At 45.4% G+C, this 25,293-nt stretch overlaps 1 protein-coding gene across 2 annotated transcripts in view; it reads right to left on the bottom strand.

Moving 5' to 3' along the window:
- SH3PXD2A (SH3 and PX domains 2A) overlaps positions 1 to 25,293 on the bottom strand; it is a 272,044-nt gene that overhangs the window by 139,290 nt on the left and 107,461 nt on the right. For both annotated transcript variants that reach the window (XM_056351801.1, XM_056351800.1), the window contains exons 4-5: positions 21,099 to 21,175; positions 11,514 to 11,605 (exon numbers count right to left, since the gene is read on the bottom strand). In XM_056351801.1, coding sequence (XP_056207776.1) covers positions 11,514 to 11,605; positions 21,099 to 21,175 — 169 coding nt within the window. The remainder of the gene's footprint in view (positions 1 to 11,513; positions 11,606 to 21,098; positions 21,176 to 25,293) is intronic.

Raw genomic sequence — 25,293 nt, 5'->3', positions numbered from 1 at the left:
AGCCTCCTTTTATCTCCGTCCTCTGCAGAACTCCTACTTCTCGCAACTACTCACTCCAACATACTACTTTATTGAAGGCATTCAAGGTTTTCTCCTCATACGCTGAATGCCTGCCTCTTCTTAAAGTCCCAGCTCACCTTCGGAGCCCTCTCGCTAGTTAGCGTGGGTCACCCTGCCATCCCTCAGCCAAGCATCCGTTAAACAAACTCCTCCTGGATGCACAGATGAGCATGAAAACGATAACAATGAAGATTAACAGAAGCTTATTTGTCAGGCCTGGAAAGAAGAGCATCTCACTAGCTGGTATGCCCTGTGCAATTCAGCCGCCGGGTGTTCCTCCTCCCCCCAGGGGATGACACTGATGCATCATGAACATTAATAACACTGTTAGTGCGCGTCCAACAGAGCCCTGCTTTGTGCCTTGCGACAACCCAGCAAACAATCAGATATTTTTCCACTGACCTCTTGCTGGAAGAGTTTAAAGCTGTTTGCAGGGATGTGAATGACTCTTGCAGCTTTCTCTAGTTGCTCCTGGCCCTTAGTTCACTATAAAGATATGTATGGAGGTGAAGGTACTAATCCAGAGCCAGTAAGACGCCTCAGCACCCAGGTTACTGGCTACAAAGACTGCAAAGGTTATGTGTAAGCTGAAGAACCTTATTTTTGGGACCGCAGAAAAGAAAGCGCTCAGTTTTGTTACCCACATTGTTCCCCAAACTTGGGAGCTGTATTGCTAAAATGTCCCACACTGTAGCAAGAAAAGTAGAACATTGGCAAGATGTACTGGCCCCCACCACAGAGTAAAAGCTACGTAAGTTACTCAGCCTGCACACCTTCTTTGCATGTGCCCTTATTTTCAAGAGGTTGATGACAGCCTTACACCCCACCTTCTGCTCCTAAGTTCAGAATAGCTGAAACAATTTTCCTCACCTGGGGTGAAAATTGCTGGTACCACAGTGCTGTGGTCGGGCTTTTTCACAGAGAAACCCTCTCTGCTCCTCTTTTATTCAGCAAATATTCATAATGCCCCAAACAAGTGTTGCACCAGCACTTGCTCTTTCATGTGTTCATGAGCCCTTTCTTTGCTCGCCAGATGCTGGCAGGGGAGAAAGGGATCTGCCACGTGGATGATGCTCTCTCCCAGAGCTGCCCGCTGGAAAAGTAAGGGATTCAGTAGGCATCACCAGACACACTGCAGCACTACGAACGGCAGATCAAGTCCCAACCACACAGCACCCAGAGACCTGAACACCATTGCAGAAAGGGTCACCTGCAAAGCCATCTCTTGGATGTCTTTGCACATGTCTGCTCACTGCTCTAGTAAGGCTGATGAAAACTATCCGAAATTGTGGGGTTTGGGACCATGTTTCAACAAGAACCATTCATTTTTGGTAGCACATTTTCATGAAAAGCTGTTCTTTTAGCCAGATTTAGAGGATAACCAACATCTCCACAAAATAGTGCATTCTGATTGAAATATGAAGATTAATTTAATCTTAACATCCTCAAGATTGCTACTACAGCTCCCCTTGCAAGAGAGGACAACATTGGTGAGGTTCTAATCGTCAGAAAAAGGACTGAGACCAGCAACCTATCCACAGGGAGCAGCAAATTACTAATTCCCTAGTGAACCAGGACAGCTTCAAGTCTCTGATGAACGCTGTCTCTGGTACGAGTCACTCACACTTCATTCCCAGCACACTTGGATGGGAAAGGAAAAGCTTTATCTGTTAGATATGGTGCCCCTCCATCCTAACCCCACAGCTGTTGCAATGGGTCTCTTCTCATAAAGCAAAATGGACATTTTTTGGCCCCAAACATTCAACATTTTCTTCTCCTTTCGTATTTTCATGCACTAGATATCTCAGGTTACTAGTGATTTTTTTTGCGGTGGTTCCCAAATGAGCCTGAACTGCTCTGATTTTTCAAACCCACAAGACTGTAATTGAAAGCAAATGTAATCAGACATATACAATGTTCTGAGGTTCACCACAGTGCACTGCAGTCAGCATTACTGGAGTGGCTATTAAAACTCCTTGGAACTGAGAAGCAAATACAGCTTGCAAGAATCCAGCAAATAACCAGCATTTATTAGATTAAACTAAAGTATTGCAAAGCCACAGTCAATCCTCTATTCAGAATGTATCCGAGGTCTGTTTAAATGAACATCTTTCCTGAGCTTAGGCCAATTGTTTTAAGAGATGTGACTGGAAAAAAGTAAAGCATTCTACTTTTAACACAACAAATTCTGCAATCCTTAAATCAGCGTAAATCTCAAATAGTCCATTGCTGTCAGCAGGGTTGTTCCAATCAAACTCTGCATAACTGGAAAAAGAAAGTGGCCAAAAGACAAAGGGTATCTCTGAACCCAGACACACAGCTCTAGCTAGAGATAAGCAGTAGCAAATCCCTTCCATAAACCTCCCAACAAAATGCCAGCATTAAAAGGAGGGGTGAGGGGTGTTTAATTGAATTCCCACTGGCACTTGAGCCTGCACTTAAAAGCAGGTCTAGGGTTATCTGTGAAATTTCAATTAAATCAAAAGCTTTGATAACATGATAAGTCACTCCCGAGTTTGGAGTCAAAACATGTTGCTATTTGATCCTCTGCTTGTGTTTCTGGGAAAGCACGCATGAAAGACAGTCAGCTGCAGACCAGTCAAGAAGATGGAAAGGGTGGAAATGAATCTACCGATAGATCACTGTGTCTCCTACAGCCAGAGCCACTTGAGGTCTAGTATTTTTTATACATCCTGAGTCCTAAAGAAGGCATCCCATTTCTCAAGAGACACAAGGACAGAGCAAAATAGATCATCCCAGACGCATCCAGCATTCCAGGGGATAGGTCCCTGCTGCCACCAAAGTTTTTTCTCTCCAAGCTTGCTACAAGCAAGATTTTAAGCAGCAACAGCACTGGGAGCTGCATGCAGAACTCTGTGGACATGAACCACCAAGTCCTGTGTATGTAATGAAATGGATTTCCAGTGCAAACCCTTTGGTGGCGTGGGGTGAACAGGTGAAGCCAGGTGCACCAAACAAGAACTGTCTAACATGCTGTTATGATACAGCCAAGCCAGAAAGGAAGCCCAGCTGTCATCCTAACTCAAAGCAGGAGGCAGTGGCTCTCCAGAGACCTGATGACTTGTTTTACTTGTTTTACAGCACTCTGATTACTAACGCTGCTTCCTCCTTTCTCTTCAGTAGCAACTGCTGGATGCTAAGGGCAGTACCACAGACTCTCAGAGTTCAGAGTCCTGTTTACCAAGGAACACCACCTCTACCTCCTCGTGTTTAGACAGAAATGCTTCACCTTAAATAAATGTGAGATGTCAACTCCACCTGCCCTGTAGTCAACAGCATTAGATCACATTTTAAGCAATGCCCTCCCTTGTGATGTATAGTTCAGCCTGATAAAACCCTATCAAATGTAATGGGATGTCTTACGTTGCACCCAACCAGTTCAGAATTGCATATAGGGTTCCAGTAGTCACGTGTCCATGAGAAAAACACTCTATTTATAACTGGCGAGGCTACCAGTCCTTAACAGCATTAAAAATAAAGGGACTCCAGATAAGCAATGTCAAAGTCACATAGTGATCAACAATAGGAAGAGCAGAGCACTGAAAAGTCCCATCCGACCCCAGGCGCCTGTGGGAGATAATTTATCACCCTGGAAGCAAAGACACCATCCAGCACATCTGTCCCTAGTGCCCTCCTCTTTGGAGTGGAAAAAGATCTTCATTAAACAATAGTGCGACCATACTAAATGTAGACATAGCAACGAGAAGCTGGATTCTTCTCCATGATATAATTGTATTTGTAACATAAGCTGCCTATTCCTGTTTTTCAGAGATGTGACACACAGAGGACAAAACAGGCTATATTCAATTCTGTCACGTTAGTGCAAAAACTCCACCCCATCTCCTCCAGCCTGGCAGGTCATGAGTCAACGGTGACAGACAGCTCAGTGCATGCAATTAACCTGCTAGCGGGGGCTCACCAGAACAAGAAATCCAGATTAGAAGAGGAAGTCCCCATCCCCCTTCCTCTCCTCAGTTCAAGCCTTATGCACTAAGCACGGCAGGACCAGACACTCTCTTCTGCATGGACCTAAATATCTCTTTCGTGTTTATTGGCACGGGTGATTCAACCTATGGGCTGCTCCTGCTTTGGGGTCTCAAACCAAGCATGGCCAGTTTTTAAGCAGAGATATTCAGAAGATCCTGTGGCACTGAGCTAAACATTTCTAGAAGTGAGGGCTCAAGGATAATGGGTGCCCTAAAAACTTCACAACAAGTTTGATAACACCTGAATCCAGTTATTTAGGTTCTGCTCCGATCCCACCTCATTAGCCTGGCTTTACCCCACTGCCAGATGAATAAATTTGTTCTTTCAGCTCCCTAACCAGTTTTGCATATAGAAGCACCAGCAGAAAAGGCTTTCCTGACAGATTTTGGAAGTAATGTTTCCTCCAACGTTGACTGATGATTTTAAAAACAAATTGTTTTTCTAACTGGTCATTTCTAGAATCATATTAATGAAGGAACAGGGTTTCTTTACTAGAATCAAATCCTCTTAGCCAATGTCTGAAACCGTACACTGCAGATGCAGCCAGATGTGAGAGGCCTTTCCAACATCACAAAATACGTCAGTAAGACAGTAAGGAGCAGATTTCCCAAACCCTTGCATTAAACGCTAAACTACTCTTCTCCAGAAGGAAGGAATTTCATGGGTTAAGTTAAATATTAAGCAAACTATTACTTTCTAATCTACAAAATAGGTCTTGGCAAATTATCAGCAGTGATTGTTCCTTTAGGATATGAACAAAAATTACTGGACAGGAAAAAAGCCCTCAAGCCAATGGGCCTGGCATTTAGTTTTTCTAAAGGCATGATCTCTGCATTTCAAAACATCTCTTCAGTCCCAACTCTTCTACAGAGAAAGAAAAAAAAAAAACAACCCACCAGTCCTGAATTTGTGTTCATAAATAGTAAACTTTTACTAGCACTGACACTACCGTTGTGTTTGGCCCCGGCCAGGCAGTGTCTGGTGCCACTGCTGAAGCAGCAGCGTGTGAGCAAGGCTCTGATCTCGGCCACATTCTGACGGATTTCAGAGAAGCCTGGTTATTCTTAACCCATCCTGTGCCCATGACAGCATACCGCTTTCAAGCCTCGCAGCACGCGCAAAACCAATCCAGGCAAAAGCTATTCCTGGACACTTGGCCACCAGTGCCAAGCATCAGAACACTGAACTCTCTTTGCTCCTCTCAGCCCTGTGTCCTTTCACAGTCAGACCTACAAAGCATGAGCAAATCCAAATGTGATATTCAAGGCAAGAAATAAAAGCTCTTGCTGTACAATAACAGCAGTAACATATGTTGTTCCAACTGCAGTTCTTCTGCATCTTTTTATGGTTGCTGAACCTATTTCATTTAATGGGCTTTCTGCTTCCCCCCAAGTTTATTGTTTGATATTTATCTATATATAATATTTTTTTAAAATTTTCTGGACGAGTAGCAAAAACATTCAAATCTTCTCCCAGGAAGGCTGACTTACTTTCTGGTATCACTGATGCTGCAGCCAGTAGCAAATTTCAATATCCTTCATTTGATAAGCCAGCACAAACTGTTTATATGTTGCAAACAAAAGGGAAAGCTCCATGTCAAACCAAAGAGGACAAGTAATGCATCTGTTATTTCCTTTTTTTCCATTCCTAGAGACTCCTCCATCCTTGCACTGGCTTAGTTTATTTAAGATAATGATCTCTAAGCAAGACCTTCCCAAAGACCATGATAATAAGCATTGATGAAAGGCAGCGTACACTGTCAGTGTATCTAGAGCCCCATCTGACAAAGGCCAGGTCCCAGGGACTGAGCTCCTGCTCTCCAGGTCAGAGGGGGCACAACTGGGACTCAGCCACTCTTCACTCCTCTATTTCTGGGGCACAAGGCTGCCTGACCTCTCGGCCACTGATTTATGACAGCCCCACACTGTAAGCACTTCCTCGATTCAGAAGCTGAAAAAACATCTTCATGCAAATTTAGGTGCTGAGGCCAAATATTTCTAGTAAATACAGCCCTAAAACAGACATGTTTGAGAAACTAAACACAGGTGCTCTACTACACCGTCTTTATTCAGAGCTTTTGCTGCTCTGTGTTTTACAATTTACTTCCCAGCTGATAAATCCCATAAAAATAAAACTTCCATCTCTTTTTGATTTTGTATTTCTTAGGGAAATTAATTTCCATTCTGCATCTCTCAAGTGGAATGAATTTCCCTAATAAAATGTGTGCATTCAGCAGTCGCAATACCACTGCCAAGTGCAGACTGTAGCACTGATTGTCACGAAGTGGTGCTGACCACATTCCTAAATGATGTGAAAATTATCTGTACTGTAAGTCCTGTAAGAAAGAGCAACCACAAAAAAAAGAATGACAGTCTTGCTCACAGCACATCTGCTCAGAGACTCAACTATCAAATGTGTTCGGAAATGCAATTCTAAAACGGATGAATTATAAGAGAAATGTAAGGGATGAAATACAGAGAAAATATTTGCATAATATCAAACAAATCAGAATAAATACAGATATTTTACAGATGAAAAATTTTCCTCCTCTACAATTAGGTAATTGAATTGTTATTACAGGGCAGATCAGAGTACATCTGGGAAACAGAAATAGTTGTATGTAAACACAGTTGTGCTTATGGATAGAAAAAAGCATATTAGGGAACTGTGCTTTAGCACTGGTACATGCATAAGCTAAAGCAAGCTTCCTTAACGTGGTCGCTGCATTACCCTGGCAACTTCTTTCTGGTTTCCTTATCAGAAATTTAATGCATGAAGAAGAAAGGGAGAATCCAGCTTCCATTTTACAGCGGTTGCCTGGCATCTGAGTATCTGAGTGTTACACCAGTATTTATGTGATAGAGATACGATCAGTAAAGCTCATGGCTACAGACCACAATAAAGCATATCTGTTCTTCAGTAAAGGCACCTTCAGCAATAACTCCATTTTCTGCATCAGCCCTCATAGTATTATGTCATACACCTAACAAGTTTCCTAGTTTTTCTGGATTTGCATGTTGTTTGAAAATCGCTTTATAATTCTTACAGGAAAAATACTTCCAACTATTGAATACTGCTTTAAATTCAGTTGTTAATGTTAATAGTGATGGTTGAAACAGAAATCTCGTTTCAGCCTGTACGCATTTCTGCAGACAGAGTACTGGAGAACTGAATCCTTGGCTTTTACTGGATCCAGACCCAGAAAGAAAAAACTCATGAGTGGTCTGGCTGCGATACTTTGAACCTAATGCAAAAAAGCCCTAAAAGCAGTGGACCATATGCAATGTCAAATTGATTAATCCTACTCTTTGGCTATTTCTGTTATTTCTAGTAAAAAAGAATCATTAAAAAAATGGTTTCTGAGATTTTGTTTGTTGACTATGAGCCCTGGCCTGACCTCAGCCTTGAATTTAAATCCCCAGTAGAAGTCTGAAATTAATCCACCTCTGGCTTAGTTATCAGTAATTATAATTATTAACAGAAGTATCCAGTAAATGAATGGCTTTCAGTAACATGGTGTTTTAACTTAGAATAATGGATAAATAAAAATGCACTTCCTTCTTACCTTGCAGTACCCTTTTCCCATAGCAATGCAGGATCTGATCCGGGCATGGTAAAACACACAAGCCCAGTCATTTGCCTGTATACATATGCATTTGTATACATATGCATTTGCTCAAACACTAAAATTCCACATATTACAAATGTAAGACATCAAAAACTGCTCCTCCTGTACCAGACTTGACTGTTTAAAGCTTGCTTTCTCCGAAGCTAATCAGTGGAATGGAGTGAGAGCAGCAGAAGCAGCTGCCCTGGGAACACTCGCACTGGAGCTCCAAACCCCACCTTGCACATCAGTGCCCACAACATGTGCAGGCTCCCTTGCAAAGACCACACTTGCACCACGTGAAATTGTCCGAGAGAGCTCCCAGACTATCCCACAGATGGATTCAGTGTCCTCCTATGGTTTCTTCCACGCAGCATGAAGCAAATCTGCTGTTGGGAGCTATCTGACCTGGAGCTAGCTCCACTGCCCATGAGCACTCAGCGAGGACTGTCAGCTGGTTCAAATGCTGTGATTTCTTGAGACATCTCTCCAGCTATCTGCCTGTGAGCTGCTGTACCCAGAAAAGGTTTAATGGGGCTGAAAGGAATACCTTCTGCCTATTGTCACAGGACCCGAAGCCTGGGCCATCACCAAAACAGGAAACAGAAAACCTAAGCTGCGAATCCAGCAAAACAAATTGGCTGGATTATAAGAGTGTTGGGAAAGCCCAGCTTTTGTTATAGCTGGATTGCGTGCTGCTCAGCGCCACGGGCAATCAGAGCACAGCAGCGGTAGGAAATGACCCTGCAGGGTGCAGCCTGCAAGCCAAACATGGCATAACCCAGAGAGGACAGGAGATAGAAGCAGCGAGAAGGCAAGGGTAGGGCCGATGAGGATCATAAGGAAGAAGCCAGGAACGCATCTGTAAAAGTGCCTAAGGGACTACAGGGAAATGTTGGTTTCTTTTAGGACAATAGGCACAGAATTGAAGGGCACAGCTCTGCAGCTGAATTACTGCAGTAATACACAAATTACTGCACATGCGTTGTCACAAGCCATGGCTCAGCAATTAAGGGGCTGGATAGCTCTCCACGCATCCCAGCTGCAAGATAAACCAGACATTTTGTGCCTCCTCCCTCGAGGTTTAAGCTTCCATGTTTTTTTTTGCCTGGGAGCATGTGTTCAGTCACTGCTCTGCAGACATGGAATAATTCAATAGACTCTCTGGGCTCAACAACCCAAGTGCCATGGGATTAAGGCTACACTCTTGAAAGTTAGTTAACTAAACTCTAGATCAGACTTTGTCTTATGAGGCTGAGCTACTGCAGAAAAATAGAGCAGGTGATCATGCAACTAATGACCATCTCATTGTGCACTGAAAGAAGACATTAAGGTGGCACAAGCAACTCCGTTCTGCCATCCCTTGGTGGCTCAGTCCCTGGCTTTGCAATGTTTGTTCTCCTTTAACCCAGCCAGCTGAATGCCACGTCTACACTGACAGATCAATATGCAAACCTCTTCTGCACTGAGGGCTGAAAGAAGCAGCTGAAGAAATAGATAAAATAATCAGGGTAGTCTAGAAGCTGCCCCCAGGCTATACTCCTACCACCCCCAGTGAGATGAATGATGGACCATGAGGTCCAGGGAAGACTGAATGCACAGGGCTTGGGCACCACTGGCTCATGGCTTCTGGAAGGACTTGGCAGAGTAGCCAAGTCAAATGAAGAATTAATCGGGGATTCCTCTGGCTGATCGTGCTCCTTCCTGCAGTGACTGCTGAGGCCGAGAATCGCCCTGGAGGTGTCCTTCCCCTGGACCCTACACAGTGGTCCAGTACACCCCAGATCTCCTCCCTTCCCCCTCATTTCACAGAAGAAAAACACCAAGATGTTTCCGTTGGCTTTTACATCATCTTTTTGTAGAGACTAATCTTCAGTTTCAACAATACATCTTTTGTGAAGCACTCCCAGCAGAAACCTTAGACACCTTCCCTAAGATCTGTTTGCTTACAGAAGACGAGGTAGGATTTGTTTAAACCCAGCTAGATTAATGTCTTGCAGACATTAGTGAAGTGAGATTTAATCAGGTTATTGCTCTACATTTTCCAGGGAAATAAATCACACTTATTACTAGGTTGGAATAAGATGCAAGGCTTGGGCTGAGAACATGTAGTCTTTTTTGTTTTTCCAGCGGGGGGGGAGTGAATGGATAACTTGAAAATTGCTGCAAGGCTGTCGAACAGGGAGCTCAGCAAAAGGCCCTCAACAACTTGTAAGAGGGAAAAGAGAAGGCAAGCCATAATGACTAGTGCCAGCCCAGGGGTGAGCCCTGGTCCCCGTTCCCTGCCTGGTGGAGGTCCAGTCCTGACTCCGTTTTACTCAGCCCTAACACTGCAGGGTCCATGTCAGTACAGAAAGCAGACAGGAGTGTTAAACAGCATTTAAAGCAGACTTCTGAGGTCCATTTGAGACCCTCCAAGGTGAACTCTCCCATAACCCGGGGGACCTCACTCCTCTCCTGGCACATGGGGCTGTCTCCTTGCATCAGAGGGGTGGCTGTGGGATCAAGCAACCCTTGCAAACCTCCTTACAGATCCTAAATGGAAACTCTGATGGTCAGCAGGTCTCAAGAGTGTAGGCATATCCTGCTGCAATGGTTTCTAGGTTTGCAATACGTGCTTAACAATGAACATGTAACTGTTATTCACCCCACACATTTTTCTAAACCAAGGTTGGCTAGAAAAAGGAAGAAAAAAAGAGAAGCAGACCTCTTTCCAGCCCTTTGATTTAAAAACTGCTCTTTTTCTCATTCAAAAAACAAAAAAGACTTCGCGCTCAGCTATGCTAGCAGTGTTTTCTTTAGTGCAAATGCTAATACATCCCCTTATATAAAACCACTTATGTGCAAGAGACAAAGTTTGGGAAATCAAACTGCAAATGTCCTCTCCTCTACACCAGCATGGGAACAGACAGCTGAAGCCAATACAAATCTTTCTGCAAACTACAGGTTTGCATGTGCTGAAGTGCCCAAAACCCAAAAGCTTCACATCCATTTTCCCTTCCCCAACAGGCTCTGCAAACACTGAAGAAAGCAAATTACGATAACACAGCCCACAATCAAGTTTCAAATTGTGCAACAAAGCAGCACAAAACACGATGGGACTGAGTCAAAATCTTATTGCCGAGCACAATAAAATATATCCTGTTCTGTATGAAGGAGAAAAGGAAATATCAGGTGAGGCAGCACAGTTGCTTGCAAATACCCTCCTGCCAATGCTTCCCCTGGATATATCAGTCCTGTGAACCCTGACTGCATCAGCATGAATCAGCCTGTCTGCTCCAAGGTAAAGGCTACGATTCCGTTTCATGTTCAGTGGGAACTCTTTTTCCCAGCCTTTTCTTGGCTTCCTGCTTAGAAAGAATAGACTCTCCAGAGACAGTTTTGGATCTGGACCACAATCTTGCTCTCCCTTCAGATGCCTAAGTATCTCTGGGCAGGAGTACATTTAAAGAAGCAGCTGGTAATTATGAGCCAAGTGCTTACTGGCAGGATTTCCCCCTGCTGCTGAGCCAATGCCTTTGGGAACTGAATGACTCTTTGGTGATAATTATCAGCTAAAAGCCACAAGCCAGGGGAGGTTCCCTCATTAGAACCATAAGCAAGAAACACTGCAAAGGTGGGTGGAGGATGGCTGAAAATTGTGTCTGAGGGCTGCCTAACTCCCCTGTCCTCCACACACCAGATGTAGCTGTACGTAACTGCTGGGCATTTTCTAGGCAGTGCTTGCAAGCTACAAAATCCGTTTCCACACCTACAGCAGTAATAAAAGCAAATGACCTTTTCCTTCCAGCTAATCAAAACGAACTGAGCAGCACTGGAAATCCATCACAGCACTTACTCTTTTGGAGGGTTAAGGTCTTCTGGGCGAGCCTCAAAGAACCTGAAGACTTCATCGCACTGTGAAATGTGAGGAGGAAGCCGAACCAGGGCCTGCAAAATAAAACAGGGAGGGAGGAGGATTTAGAAAAGTCAGGTTCAAAACAGGCCTCAAACGTCTAAACTACCAAGCAAGAGGTGGTAAAACAGTTCTGACAGGGGGAAGGGAATACAAAAAGCAGGTATCACGCTTGGCTACTTAATTGAGAAGAAAGGAAATAGCATGTCTTGACTCCAAATGTCAAGTAGGATGCAATGAACTTGCAATGAGACAAGCAACAGTTCTTAGAGTCAGCCAATGTAAATTCTTTGCCGTGTGTACAAGAACAGAATTTGGTCCACATGTGCAAAACAGTAACACTGAGTAGATAAGTGTTCTGTAACCAGGACAGTCTCCATGACTAGTGTTTGCACAGTACCTCAAACAATGCAGTTAGGGCTTACAGGTTTCATGTCAATGCACACAAACTCAGGTAGTGAAAATCAACAGACTCAACACCCACTAATACAACAGATTAATGTGCTCCATAAAGTTTTCTGTTAAACACTGTCAACAGAAAAAGCAAAGTTTGCTAAAAAAAACCCCAACCAACCAAATCAAACAACAATTTACTCTGAAATTAACAGGAAAGACAGTTTAAGTGCCTGGAAAAAAAAAACAGGCAGAGAGGCTATTTCTCCATGAAGAAGGCTTCGCAGCACCTCCTGGCTAACAATGTCCACACACTCCGCAGGGCGCAGGTACGCAGCGCTTGTCGCACTCAGCAGTATTTAAGCACACTTTGAGAAGCAACCGCATTATGCTGAAGTGTACTGGGAAGTGAGACTTCAAACCAAGGAGACAAGCACACAAGGCAGAAACACACTACGAATTTGCTGTTCAGAATCGAGCCTGATGGTACCAAAAGACACCAAAGAGCTGTCCCCAGCCCACAGAAATGGGACAGCAACTGTAAGTGACATGACTCTGAGATTGCCTCCAGAAATGACCAGCAGGAGAGGAAAAGAGATTGGCGCTCACCTCCTCCTGTGCTAAGTTTTTATTGAAAACAGGCCACACGTTAAATATAGACCAAGCTTCTTAGAGGCGCCATAAACCTGTTTGACAAAATGAGATTGTCTGGCTCTTCTGCTAGTTGCAAGTAGGACAAACAATGTGGAAAGACGGATAAAAACAGCACTAGAGCTAAATGAAGGTGCATTAGGTTGAACTGGTTATACTAAGCCATGAGACATCTGATTGATCTTGGTCAGACACACCAGAAGGCCCGGCCAAAGCACAAAGGCAGAACAGGGCAGTTGGTTACCCTCATGGCTGTTTTTAATCAGGCTTTAGAAGTGGCCAGATTTGTTCCAAGACCACTCCTGCTTGGAGGTGTGAAGGAAAATGCTGAAAAATGAAAAAATACTGCTCTGGAACTGCAGGTCTCCAGTATTACATTGATGGGGTCTTGTTTCAAAGGCAGCCTGAAACCCAAAGCCAAGTGCTTCTACACCTACAGCTCTCCTTTCCCTTGTGGAGGTACGTTATAAAAACACAAGGAAAATCCATTTGTTATCAGCAGGCTGTGATGGTCACATGGAGCTGCACTACAGAACAGAAAAAGATACCTTGCAATAAGGAAGCAGCACCAGATGCAGAAGCCAGGCAACTGCCTGTTGGGTCCAAGTGCTGGGGCACAGAGTACTGCTGGTTGCTGCACTAACACAAGGGGAAACACAACAGGTGGAAAACTCAAGTGCTTTAATTTGAATGAAGGATGCCCTGATCCCCACTGCTATCCACTCGATCATGCCTAAAAGCGTAACAAAGGCGTGAGCTCTCTGCCTGTATTCCTAGTGTGCACAAAGGCACGCATCCAGCTGCCAAATCAGGGCTAACCCTGGGAAGTCAAGAACTGCCCAGGAATAGCAACAATCTCAGCACACTGAAAGAGAAAGAAATGCCTCACCACCACAGGCAAACCAGGACACAGACAACATTAAAGCACGTTTTATTCATCTCTGTCTCAAGCAGGAGACAGACATACATAGAGAAGCAATGCTGTCTAACCAACAGTGGATGGGGCTGAGATTTAGTGATGTCTCTATTACTAATGCCCTTCTCGGTTTGGGCAGGTTACTAACCTCTTTCCATCAAATTCAGGAGGGCTGTATCTTCAGTTACCCATTTACAATGCTAAGCAGTAACACTTACCTAATCCACAGAAAGGTTATGAGGCCCAAATATTTAAAATCTACAGTGTGTTTTGAAATCTCAAAGGGCTTGATCCTGTGCAGTCAATGGGGCAAGAGCAAGCGCTGCAAATGATACATATTGTTACTAGAGAAATGCAAATACCCAACTCATAGCTATCGTGGGGGGTCCTGGACATAAGATGCTTTCTCAAAGAATCACCACTTCCCTAGAGGTCGCAGGCGTTCACCCTGCCCAAAACCAGGCCACAGCTGTCAATGCTCAGCTGGAGCACAGAGTGGATTTTCAGTGATGGAGGAACACAAATCCTAACAAGCTGCTATGGAGATTTGTGTTTCTAAATCAAGGGAAGCTTTAGGAAACCTGAAACCCCCTGAAGCAGCGGTCTGCTGCCTGGAAATCTCCAGGAGCACCGTGGTCCTGCCAGGTTGAAGGAGGATAACTGAAAAGCACCTCCAGGACTCCAGGCTTTTGCAGGCAGCAGATAAAAATCAGCCAAAGCCATTTCCACACCCAGGCATCCACCTTCCCACCCTGGGGCAGGACTGGCTCTCCTGCTTCTGAATCACCTCCCAGAGTACGGCAATTTTCAGCCCTGTGCACAGAGGTGGAATGAAATCCACCCGGTGGTAACTTGCCGATGCATGTTTTTGGGGGAACTCGGGTGTGAAGTCTGCAGCCAGTCAATTTTTACTTGTTTTTGTTAAGGAACAAAACCCTAAGAAGCAGTAAGAAACACTAAGAAAGGGTTAGGAAGAGCAAACGAGGGTGTAAAACCACACGGAGTTAGTCTATTGATTTTGGACAGTGGCAGGGACCAGAAATACTGGTTTGAGAAACAAATGTCTCTTCAGCAAACACACAACATCCACCCAGGAGCAAGCCAAGTCCAACATGATTCCAGCGAGCGAACAAAAAGTGCATTGAGGAGATGAGGGACACTGCTGTCACTCTGCAAGGGGAAAAATGCAAGTTTCTGGCATTTCCAGCAAGACGGTTCCAGGGCAGAGCTGCAACAGCCTGAAAGACTGCAGGGTCAAGGAAAGAAAGGTAAAGAAAAAGAGGAAAACCAGATGGTAAAAGGATGGAAAGGACAGGGAAGTGATATTCATACTGGAATGTGGAAACCAGAGGTAAATGCACACAGCTAAAATCAGCAAGCATCCAGAAACAGCAAGGAATTTGCACAGGAAAGGTGAAAGATAATAAGGGCCAGTGAGCAGAATTCAGCCTTGCACAACCATCAAATATTATCAGTAAGAGCATGTTTCCTTGCTCGGCATGCAAAGGCAGACGTGCGCTGCTCTGACCTCACACGCTCCTCAGGAGATAGGCTTTTATGTGTTATTTCAGCCTGTAATGATGTCTGTCTCTCTGTGTTACAGGTTTCAGACAGTCTTGTAGAGTGGATGATTCCGAAGGCTACTGAAAAGCTGTAACGTCAGGCAGGGTGTGAGCAAGCAGCCCTCGGTGTGGGGGACGGCCAGCTACTCACACAGTGCCAGCTTATCCGCAGGCAGGCTGCTGCACGCCGCACGCGGCACTCGAAGCAAACAGAGCACCAAGCACAGGCAGGGGTTCATTGCTTAAGGTTACATGAACTGGAAACAACTCCATGGGGCTACATTACAGCTCAAAGGCTTCATGAAAACATGTACACGGGTATAAAACCACGCAGGTACTTGTAACGAAGCACTGAGTGCGTGTGTGGCATTTATGCAGACAGATTTATAAAAAACAGACGCAGAGACATGTATATGTAGAGATACACAGTGTGTGTAGGCATGTGTGTATATACTCACAAAATGATATTCACCCCACTGAACTTCATGCGTCTAAAATGGGAGACTGGTCATGCTTGTCTATCAAGTTGTATAATCGCTAGAGAAAGACCAGCACCTTCAGGGGTGCTCTGTCTGCCCCACCACGGATGTCTAGCTCTGGATGGAATGAATCACTGTTTCTCCCCACAGCCTGTTGAGGCACTTCAGGTGCACATAGCTTTTAGATCCCTAATGTTCAGTGGGGTTAATCCCAGCTCTGCATGCAAATACACAGAGCCAGCTGACAGTACTGCATCATTAGGACTCCCTGACTTTTCCTATTTAGCATCCTGTTCTTAATTGTTTATCTCTTTCATTAATGTTAATCATTGCCGCCAGATGTTTGGGAATGGTCATGAGTCCAGCAAGAGGGAAGGTGCAATTAAAATAGTTCATTTCTCAGAACAGAAAAGTTAGTTGTTTCACCTACGTGAAAACACTTTCTGCTTTGCTGAGAGCAAGTAACGCCAAGCTTGAACTCAAAAAACACTGCAGTGTGGAGGCTGGATGGCAAACACTAACCGTCAGAGGGGAGGACAAAGAGTGCACGCTGGTGCCTCAGGAGAAGAAGTGGAGAGATGTCGGAATAAGTAGAAGGCTGACAGAAGGAGGAAAGAGGGTGCAGAGTTTTGGAAGTAAGTGGGACATAGAAGGGCTTCTGGCATGGAAGGGCCATAAGGCAATGGAAAGTGAGGCTCTACTCCAGATGCTGAGAGGCGTGTTGCAAATACTTAACTCTTTTTACAGCAGCTGGTCTAAATGCATCAGGATTCTGAAATGTAGATTAAAAAAAAAGACAGATAAAGTTTGAAAGTTTTTCACTTAAAACTCTTTCATTCTTGACCAGGACTATTAATTCCATGTTCAGTCAACACTAATTTAGTTGTACAATGGATAGAGAGAGAAATGGATGTGCATCTGTCTTGACAGGTTCAAGGATTAAACCTTGAACTGAAGAGACCAAGAGGGAGATCATCATGTTTTTGAAGTATGGTCTCTCAAACTGTGAACGTTACTAAAGAATGACCAACGTTCCCTGGCACTGATGTGACTTTCTCATCTAACCTTCATTTGGGCACCCAAGCCTCACTATAGAAAAGCCCATAAGCTTCTACTTATAGAGCCACCTCCAGCTGGGACAGCATAAAGGCATGTGACAAATCCAGGTAAGTCTTTATGACAATTGGACTTCACATCTTAAGAGCTTCCCTGCACAAAGATGCTTCCCTTGATTATGACCAACACAAAGATGCCAGTCTGCGACTGCTGGCCCGAGCCTTCCCAGAGGGCTGTGTAAGGAGCCAGCAGTGGTTTTGTGAACCACTGACAGGAGAGGTCTTTCTTGAAGACAGGATGGTACACACTGGACAAGCACACACCAGAGGTGTGTTTGGGAGATCAAAAGCTTAATAAGTAAAAAGCCCCTGGCAAGGGCAGGCTATGAAGTTGCTCTTTCTTTCACATTGGCAAAAGCTCCCAAACAAATTAAGAAAACCAGGTCCAATGAGCCCAGAAGACCTTAAATCACACTAAACTAATTCCAAGCCGGGAGTTAAGAGGGAAATCATCCAGAGATACCAATTCCAGTGGGCAGCACATATTTACTGGCAAAACACAGCTTGTTTGGTAACTCAGGTTACCAGTAAGGACATTCAGACCTTGCACTTTCATGTTTACAAATGAGACAAGTCCTGGAAATCTTCCTCTGAATGTCCCACTCCTCTTTTTTTCATTGAAACTTCAAAGTTTCTTATGGCCTTAGCAAAACCACTGGCCTGGTTACCTCTGTGATGGCATATTTCTAAGCTGGGACAATGCAATGAAGAACCACCCAGGTGTGAGGGGTTGGGAGGCCCATGCTGTAGGGTCCAGAGGGCTCATGCCCTGATACAGAACGTTTTGCAGACCTCCCCTTACTGCCAAGCATCCCCACAAACTCTCAGATGGCCTCTGCCTTCCTGTGCCCACTGGTGCAGAAGCCACAACACAACCAAACAGCAGAAGTCAGACCTGCTTCTCAGCCATGCAAATCACCACGCTCTGTCAGAGACAGTCTGCAAAAACAAAAGAACAAATGGCCGAACGTTTGCACCACTCATTTGCCAGGGCCCATCTGTGCTTTGTCATTCCAGGGCAGGCAAAATGGATGCAGAACCCTCTTCTGGCAAAAAAATTACCACAAACTTTACATCCGAACCTGCCTCCCTCCTCTGCTTCCTCACAAATCCCAGTGGACAAAAAGGTCTGTTGTCTCATTTATTCATTTCATTATCCCATGTCAGATTTTCTCCATCAACTTCACCCACATAATTCCAGCATAATTCTCTAAATTTTTCAAAATTAAGCATGTTGTCTGCCTACGCATTTTAGGACTAGCACGGGATGTAAGCTTTGCACTCTTCTTTTATGGAAACAGGACTGAATTTTCCAAAATTATGCTCTTGCTCTACAGCTCTATATAATTCTCTAAAGAGTCAAAACATCCATTGGGCAAGGGAAGAAATGCAGAAACAGCTAACACTTCCAAACAGGCAGGCATAATCCTGCTCTGAAGTCACACACATGCACCGGTAGCTGCTACAGAGTATGAAACAGTAGTGTGTATTATTATTTTACTAGCAAAAAACACCAACCTGCCATCTTTTCCCTTTTTACACGAAGCAGGGGTTCATTGCATTTCATTCCAGCTTTCTAGAAGTTAGCATCAGAGCTAAGTGAGTCACTCGGGTTCCCGCTGTAGTTACAGCTGAATGGGGAGAGACTCTGTGCCTGGTTTAAGCTGGCAAAGCGGGGCTACTCTGGTTCAGACTCACCACCTAATTTTCTGTTTCCAATTCACAGCTTTCGGTCATTTCTGGTTAACTTCATATTGGGATGAGAAGATTACAGTAGGGTTATGAAGGTCATGTTCCCAAAATCCTTGTAAGTGGTGGAGGTGGCAAGAAGGCATTCCTGAATTTTAAGCCTCTGCTAAGCACCAGAAATGAAATCCTGTCCCTGCTGAAGGTCAGGAACAGAACTACTGCTGATTTCACTGGATGAAGAAGCTTTCCTTCTACAAGCTGTTTCTCTAAATTCTTTGTGCCTTTGAAGTTCAGTGTCTCATTTTCATCATTATTTTCAGTCCTGTGGACTTTCATATCCTGGACAAGGTTTGGAACAGCAATAACATAGGACAGTCATTTTCTGAATAAATGCAAATTGGATGAGCCATAAATGTTCAAAAGAAAAACTTTGAAAATGTGCAGACTTAGAATGGCTGGGAGAGGTATGAGTTGCCACTCTCTGGTCCCTCTCTTTATTTACACAGGTTGCTCACTGTATGCCCTGGCATTTAAGAATGACTGAGTATGTCCTGTGCCAGGTGAGGGTGTGACCAACTACCATCTTCATTCACTCTGTAATTAGGAAGAAGCTGTAGCAGAAGGAGAAGAAAACAGCCCATAACTGAATCTGATGACAGGCAGGACATGATAGCTACTTTACACTGTTTCTGAAGAGTGGGACTTCCCTACCATCCACACTAGACAAAAACTAATATCCAGGCATGGGTCAAATGCAGGCAATGGAAAAAAAAAAAATTGGCATTGCTTTACTTCCCAGCACTGGCAAAAGCACCCACCTACCTGCAGCCCAGACTATTCAGGCACAACCAGGGTTATAAATGCTCCAACAAGATACATCCCAGGGGGATGGACGAGTTAGCCAGGGCCTTCTTAAAGACACTCCAAGCAGAAAGACACTGTGGAGGACGTAGCCCTCTTGAAGCACTCAGAGACATGAGATGTAATGCCTGCTCAAGCTTTTCAATGCCTAGCAGCCTCGCTCTCCAATGCCATCCAGATTTAAACATCTTCTACAGTGAAGTACAGAGGCAAATTAAATACAAATTACAGTAAACTGCAAATGCAATAAAGAGACATTGCATCAGGCACAAGAAACTTGGGAGTCAGAGACCACTGGAAGCTGGGATAGTGTTCTGAAGAAGTCACTACAGGTCTGTCATACTCGGTGCTGGGCACCACTGTGGCTGCTGCTGGGGACGAGAAACACTAGGCTGGGGGAAACTGGGCTAACCCAGCATGGCTGGATCTATGCTTATAAAAGCAGCACCTATCAAAAAATAGGTTAAATAAACAGCTTGGCTTTGAGGAAGCATCCGGCCATGTCTCTGAGCTGGGCAGCAGCAGCAGATCTGCCCCCATATCATCTGAACCAGAGCGAAAGCATTCTGTGATACTGTGATTCTATGGACTAAGCCAGACTTCCCCAGGACAGAACAAAGGAAGCGAGGAGGAGGGTGGCAGGGACAGTGCCGCCGTGTCAACGAACATGACGCCACAACACATCCCTCGCCCGCCCGGGGGGCCTGGGGGGTCAGGTCAGGTCTGTCTGGGGTGCAGACAATGGGGTCCCAGAGAGGCAGCTGCCCCTTGGCATAAGTCACTGCTTTCTCCACCGCGCATCTGCTGGGTGAACCCTGACACCAGCCCTCACCGCTCCCGTTGCCGGCAGTTCCTGTCTAAGGAGGGCGGCTGGGGACGCAGTGGGACCCTACGTATTTTAAAGGGAGCTGTTTGGCTGCCGGCAGGAAGACAGTGTATTAATTGTCGCACAAGAAAGCCTGATCTCATGAGATAAGACTTTAATCACAGCTTCCTTGCCCAGGGGGTGCAGATGGCATGGGTTTCACTGCACCCCCCAGCACGCCTGAGGCACTTTGGCGATCTGCTCCCAATTTTGGATGAGCAAATGTCTGACTGGAGAAGTTCTTGGGAATGTATTTTTTCCCCTCCACCTGCTCCTCTGGCTTTCTAAAAACGGAAAGAAAACGCCACGGGAAATAAGAAAGGAAGTCTGGGGTTTAAATTATGTGCTGACGTGCTCTATACCTCTACATAAACTGGGTATCCGCCTTGCTTAGAAATGACTTTTAATTTACTGTCAGAGGATTAATTATCATCAAATCATAAACTCTAAGCTAGAAAGGAAAGATTAGGTGACTTAACTTTCTTCTCAACAGAGTCATGCATTTCTGTCCTGCAATAAATTTCCAGGCTTTCACTCATCAGGAGAAGCACTCCTGGAAGCCACCAGTCCACCCCCCGTGCTGTGCCATCCGGCACTGTCCCTCATGTGGCACTGGGGGACAGACAGGCAGGGAACGGAAGAAAACGCCATCTTAGTTGTGCCTCTGCAGGCTCAACTCCTGCATTCATCAAGGGCAATGCAGAAATAAAATCCACATTTAGGGCAGCTGAGTCTTACAGCCTTTACTGAGTACGTGAGGCACCGACCCAGTGCACAGTCTGCAGGGGAAAATGCTGCGAGGAGCCTGGGAGCAAAGAGCAGCCTCTTTTCACCTGTCCTGTTAGCCTTGGTGGTGTTTGGGAAGGACCATCCTTCTTTATAACAGAGACAACACAGATAAAGCTTTTACTAGTATCCATCAGGGGAAGCCCAGTGCTGGCAGTGGCTGTGAGCCCCCCCGTCGCAGGGCTGCCAGGCGCCCCCCCAGAGGTCTTACCCTGCAGTACTCATCGATGGGCTTCAGCCTCTTCACAGCTACGTCTCGGACATGGCTCCTCCGGAACAGGATCTTGCCTGAGGAGGGAACAGATGAAAGAGGAGGGTTAGGGGCATCACCTGCCATGAGGGACAGTGCAACAGCACCCAGCAGAAAGATCAGCAGCCATCCCTGGCTCCAACCATGGCTGGTGGCAGTGCTGGTGGGAGCCCCGGTACTGGAGAGGTTCTCACAGCAGCAGCCTTGTGTGACTGCAGCCCCCCATTGCTACGAGACAGACAGGACAGCACACTCAGAGGAGGTTTGAGCAGATCAGCAGCTGCCCTCGGAGCAAACTGCACAGAAAGATGCTGCAGGGCAGGCAGCGGAGGGATGCAGGACAGTATCTATTACAGGAGCGTGCATGGCACCTCCTGCAGCTGGATGCTGCTGGTCCTAAGTTTGCACAGGAGACGCAGTGCATGGCCAACAACGACCACCGGCACAGCAGCAGGTGTGAACCCTCAGCCACTGCTGCCGAAGTCCTGCTTCTGTGAGCCATGAAAGGCTCATGGGGCAGAGGCAGTTTTCTCTGATTTCATCCTGTAGATAACACATAGTTTTGGTTCCCTTTTAGTGATGGCATTATCCTAGAAGGGACTGACACTGTGTTATGACTCCCTTCGACTTTGGGGCCACTTTGACACATCCATGCAGGCAGCACCGGGAGCATCACTGAGGTGGGTTGTGGACCCCAGCTCTGCCCCACGCCTGCCTACTCAGCTGCCCCCCACTGCAAGTGCTCCTGCCCTTGCAGGCAGACAAACCGCACAGCCAGCTCACAAGCAAATACAATGCTGTTGGTGACAGAGCCCTTATAAATCTACAGAGGGAAACCAAATAATAGAAGAAAAATAAACAAACTCTCTTTTTTTTGAAGGTAAAAAAAAAATAACCTCCTCAGTGTCCCTACTGGATGACATTTCTGCAGGCAGTTAAGATTAAATAAACGGCTGGGTTTTGTGTGAAACTGATTGTAACAAAGTTTATCAAAATAATCTAGGAGCTGAGTTTCCCCACACACAAGGATGTCATAGAATTGGTATTTTTTTTGGCTAGAAGGGATTATATCTTCATATCCTTTTTTGGTCATTTTCTTCCCTATTTCTTTTGTGCTGTATTTCTTTTAATGTAATGAGACAAGAATAAATTACACGTTCTGCTTGTGGTGGAAGAAAACAGTATCTGCCAGCATTATTTAGTCCATGAAATGTCTACGTAAAAAACCCACTGGCATATATACCACTCCCTGCTCCAAAATTCCTCTGCCAACAGGCAAATAAGATACTCATCCATGGGATAAGAAAATGGACTAGGAAATGAAATCAGATGAAAAATCTGGATGTGTGGCTTTGATTTTGTCATGATTACACAAGCTGAGAGGTTAATGAAATGACAGCCTTTAACAGCCCAGTAGCAGAGGATCTAAACCCTCCCAGACTCTGCCCCTTTTGGTTGCCTTTTCCTCCGTAGCTGCTAATCTGGAAGGTGTTAAAGCCTTTTGTTTCAGGCAGGAGAAAGTGGTTTATCTCCATCCCCAATTCTGGCAGCAGAACAGTTTGTCCTGTGAGGTAACAGCATTTCCTAGTGCCATAAATTTACCTCTCTGGGTTCCCTGTGGTTATCTCTTTGCAAAGCTGGTGCTGAGCCATCCCTGTAGGATGTGCTGCCACATGGTCACCGAGCACAGGGAAAATCTTCAATAGGTGTCTGAAATGTTCACCTGAGCTTCAGCAATTTAGTCAGAAGCTTCTGGAGAAGGGAAATGGCACTCCCGCCTGCCTGCACCAACCCTCTTCGGGCACGGCAAAGCATCACTGCTTTCCCACTTCTCTGTCTGGCAAATGGGGAGAACTACCTCCACTTCCAAAACATTTCTTATTATTTCTGACAGCCTCCAGGACCACACTGTACTTGTACTGCATCACTGCAGTAAGCCGCTTTTTCGCGGGGGAAGGAGTGTGGTGGTAGCTGTAGAGAAAAAACTAGTTCCTTTCTCAGTACTCCAGAAATGCTGGTGTGGGAGATCTTGGTCCTTCTTTGTAACTTTTACAAATATACTGCAAAGAGAAAGCAATGTTTTGGAAACATTCTCACTTTCTGGCTTTCCTGTTTTCTGTTTAAACTGTGAGTTGAAAGTCAAACCAGTGACCATATAAAAACATAAAGGAACCAAAGACTTTGACACATTAAAGATCTCCCGTAAATGCAATTCAGCTTTCCTAAAAATAATAATAAAGAATGCTATATTAAACTCAGAGTACAAAAGAGACCCCAGGACATGATGAGTCTTAATTCAGTCCTTAAATGGAAGGGGAAAATATCAGGATAACTGGGGCATTAGGATGAAGCAAAGCCCAGAAGGTGCTTTCATTTTTATCCCTTCAGAAAAAGGAAGATTGCTTTTCTGCTACTGAAAGCTGGAAAAGGCTTGATAAGGGCTGTGTGGAAGATCTGTAGCTGCTTAGCCCAGTATGGCATTCAAAACTGAGATCTGGAAAAGGCTGAGTAGTTTAGAGCCCCATGGAGTAGCAGACAACAAAGAAAAAAGCAGGAAGAAAACCAAGGACACACTGTGAGCACATCCAGTTCTGGTGGGCAGCAAGGAGGAACCCCCTCAAAAATCCTGAAGGTCTTCAGGCAGAGAAGTCTCATTGCCAGGGGTACTGGAGCAACTCTAAGGAGGGGTAACTTCCCAAATGCCCAGCTTCTCCCCTTTTCTGGGAAGACAGACTGTGCTGAAAGAGGCTCAGCCAAGGCCATCATGACCAGCCAGCAGAAACCACTGCAGATCCAGTAGGAGTTACTACTGCTTTCGCCTTCCCCCATTTCTACTAGCCTTCCTCCGAAAGCAGGGGAGGTCCCGTGGGGCTGGGAAGGAAGGTAACCCAGGACAGCCACGCTGTACACCCTTTACACTCTCCAAGCGGGTGCACTGGACACAGATCCTGTTAATGGAAAGCTCTGCAAATGAGGTAGGTACTTGGGGTGGCCATAAAAAACCAAAGAGCAGGCAGACAGCCGAGCCATTGGGGCACGTCAGCACCAGCGAAGAGCCCTTAGGAAGGCAGTGGCAAGGAGCATTTCACCCACTACTGATGTGAAGCAGGGAAGTCCCAGGGTGGCTGGTAAATGCAGAACAGCCCAGGCAATTTCCTCGTGAGGGTGGAGTAGCGGTTTGTGTGCCGTGTGGCTTTTCCTCTGGGTAGTTTCCACATCCCTAAGGAAGGGACCTACTTCTACGCAAGTACATACAGTGGGCTGCTTCCTCTCTCCTGCATTTTACTGCAGCTCTTTAAAGCCTCCGCAGGCACTATACCCATTTTACAGGAAAACGAGCGGCTTTTAACCAAGCTGCAGCCCAGCTAGGAAGTGAACGGGAAGTCTGTCTCAGACTCGAATGGGTAGCTATAGGCTACGTGGGATGGAGCTGCCTCATTCAAACATTTCATTCACCGATGCACCAGGCTCGGACCAGGCCAGGGGAGATCTGGCACATGTTAGGAAGGGCTCCAAGGACTGCAGCACTGGGAAAGAGAGACGTGGGAAAGACACAGGGCTCCAGCCCTGCTGCTAATGCAGGATAACAATATTTATTTTTATCCTTTTTGCTTTAAAGAAAATATTATTCCTAGGAAATTAATGTGGATAAGAGGCAAAGTATCAGGTTTAGCATTGTAGGGGACATCTTAAGTCATCCCTTCATCTCTCTGTATACATATAGATGTAGTCTTTAATTCCACGACCACACACCTCTTCTCTCACAGGACCTCAGTTTCCTCCTGTATATACAGTGGGTGCACAAAGTGGGAAGAATAAAGCTATGCAGGAGACTGTCCATCTGGCAGCTGCTGATTCTGCAAGCTTAAAGGTATCCTGTAAATATCACCTTGTTCCTGTGTAACTTCATACTTTACAGTAGCATAGGTTTTAACAAGCACCACGGACTCCGAGAACAAACAGGTTTAAAAGCATCCCAACACTCTTGTCCCTCCATTAGCCTACAGGTCTCTGCTGAACACACCAGAAGGGTCCACAGCCTAATGTTTTTTAATGGTCAGTGGTGTGGTTTGTGCCGGGAAGAAGCCCAGCTCCTGGTGGGCTTGGTGACACTGTGAAGCACAGTCTGAAGGCAGGACAGCACCGGGCAGAGAGG

Source organism: Falco biarmicus, chromosome 9, assembly GCF_023638135.1.
Source record: "Falco biarmicus isolate bFalBia1 chromosome 9, bFalBia1.pri, whole genome shotgun sequence".
Taxonomy (NCBI): Eukaryota; Metazoa; Chordata; class Aves; order Falconiformes; family Falconidae; genus Falco; species Falco biarmicus.
Note: the sequence above shows the minus strand (reverse complement) of the source record. Positions and strands in the feature narration are given on the sequence as shown.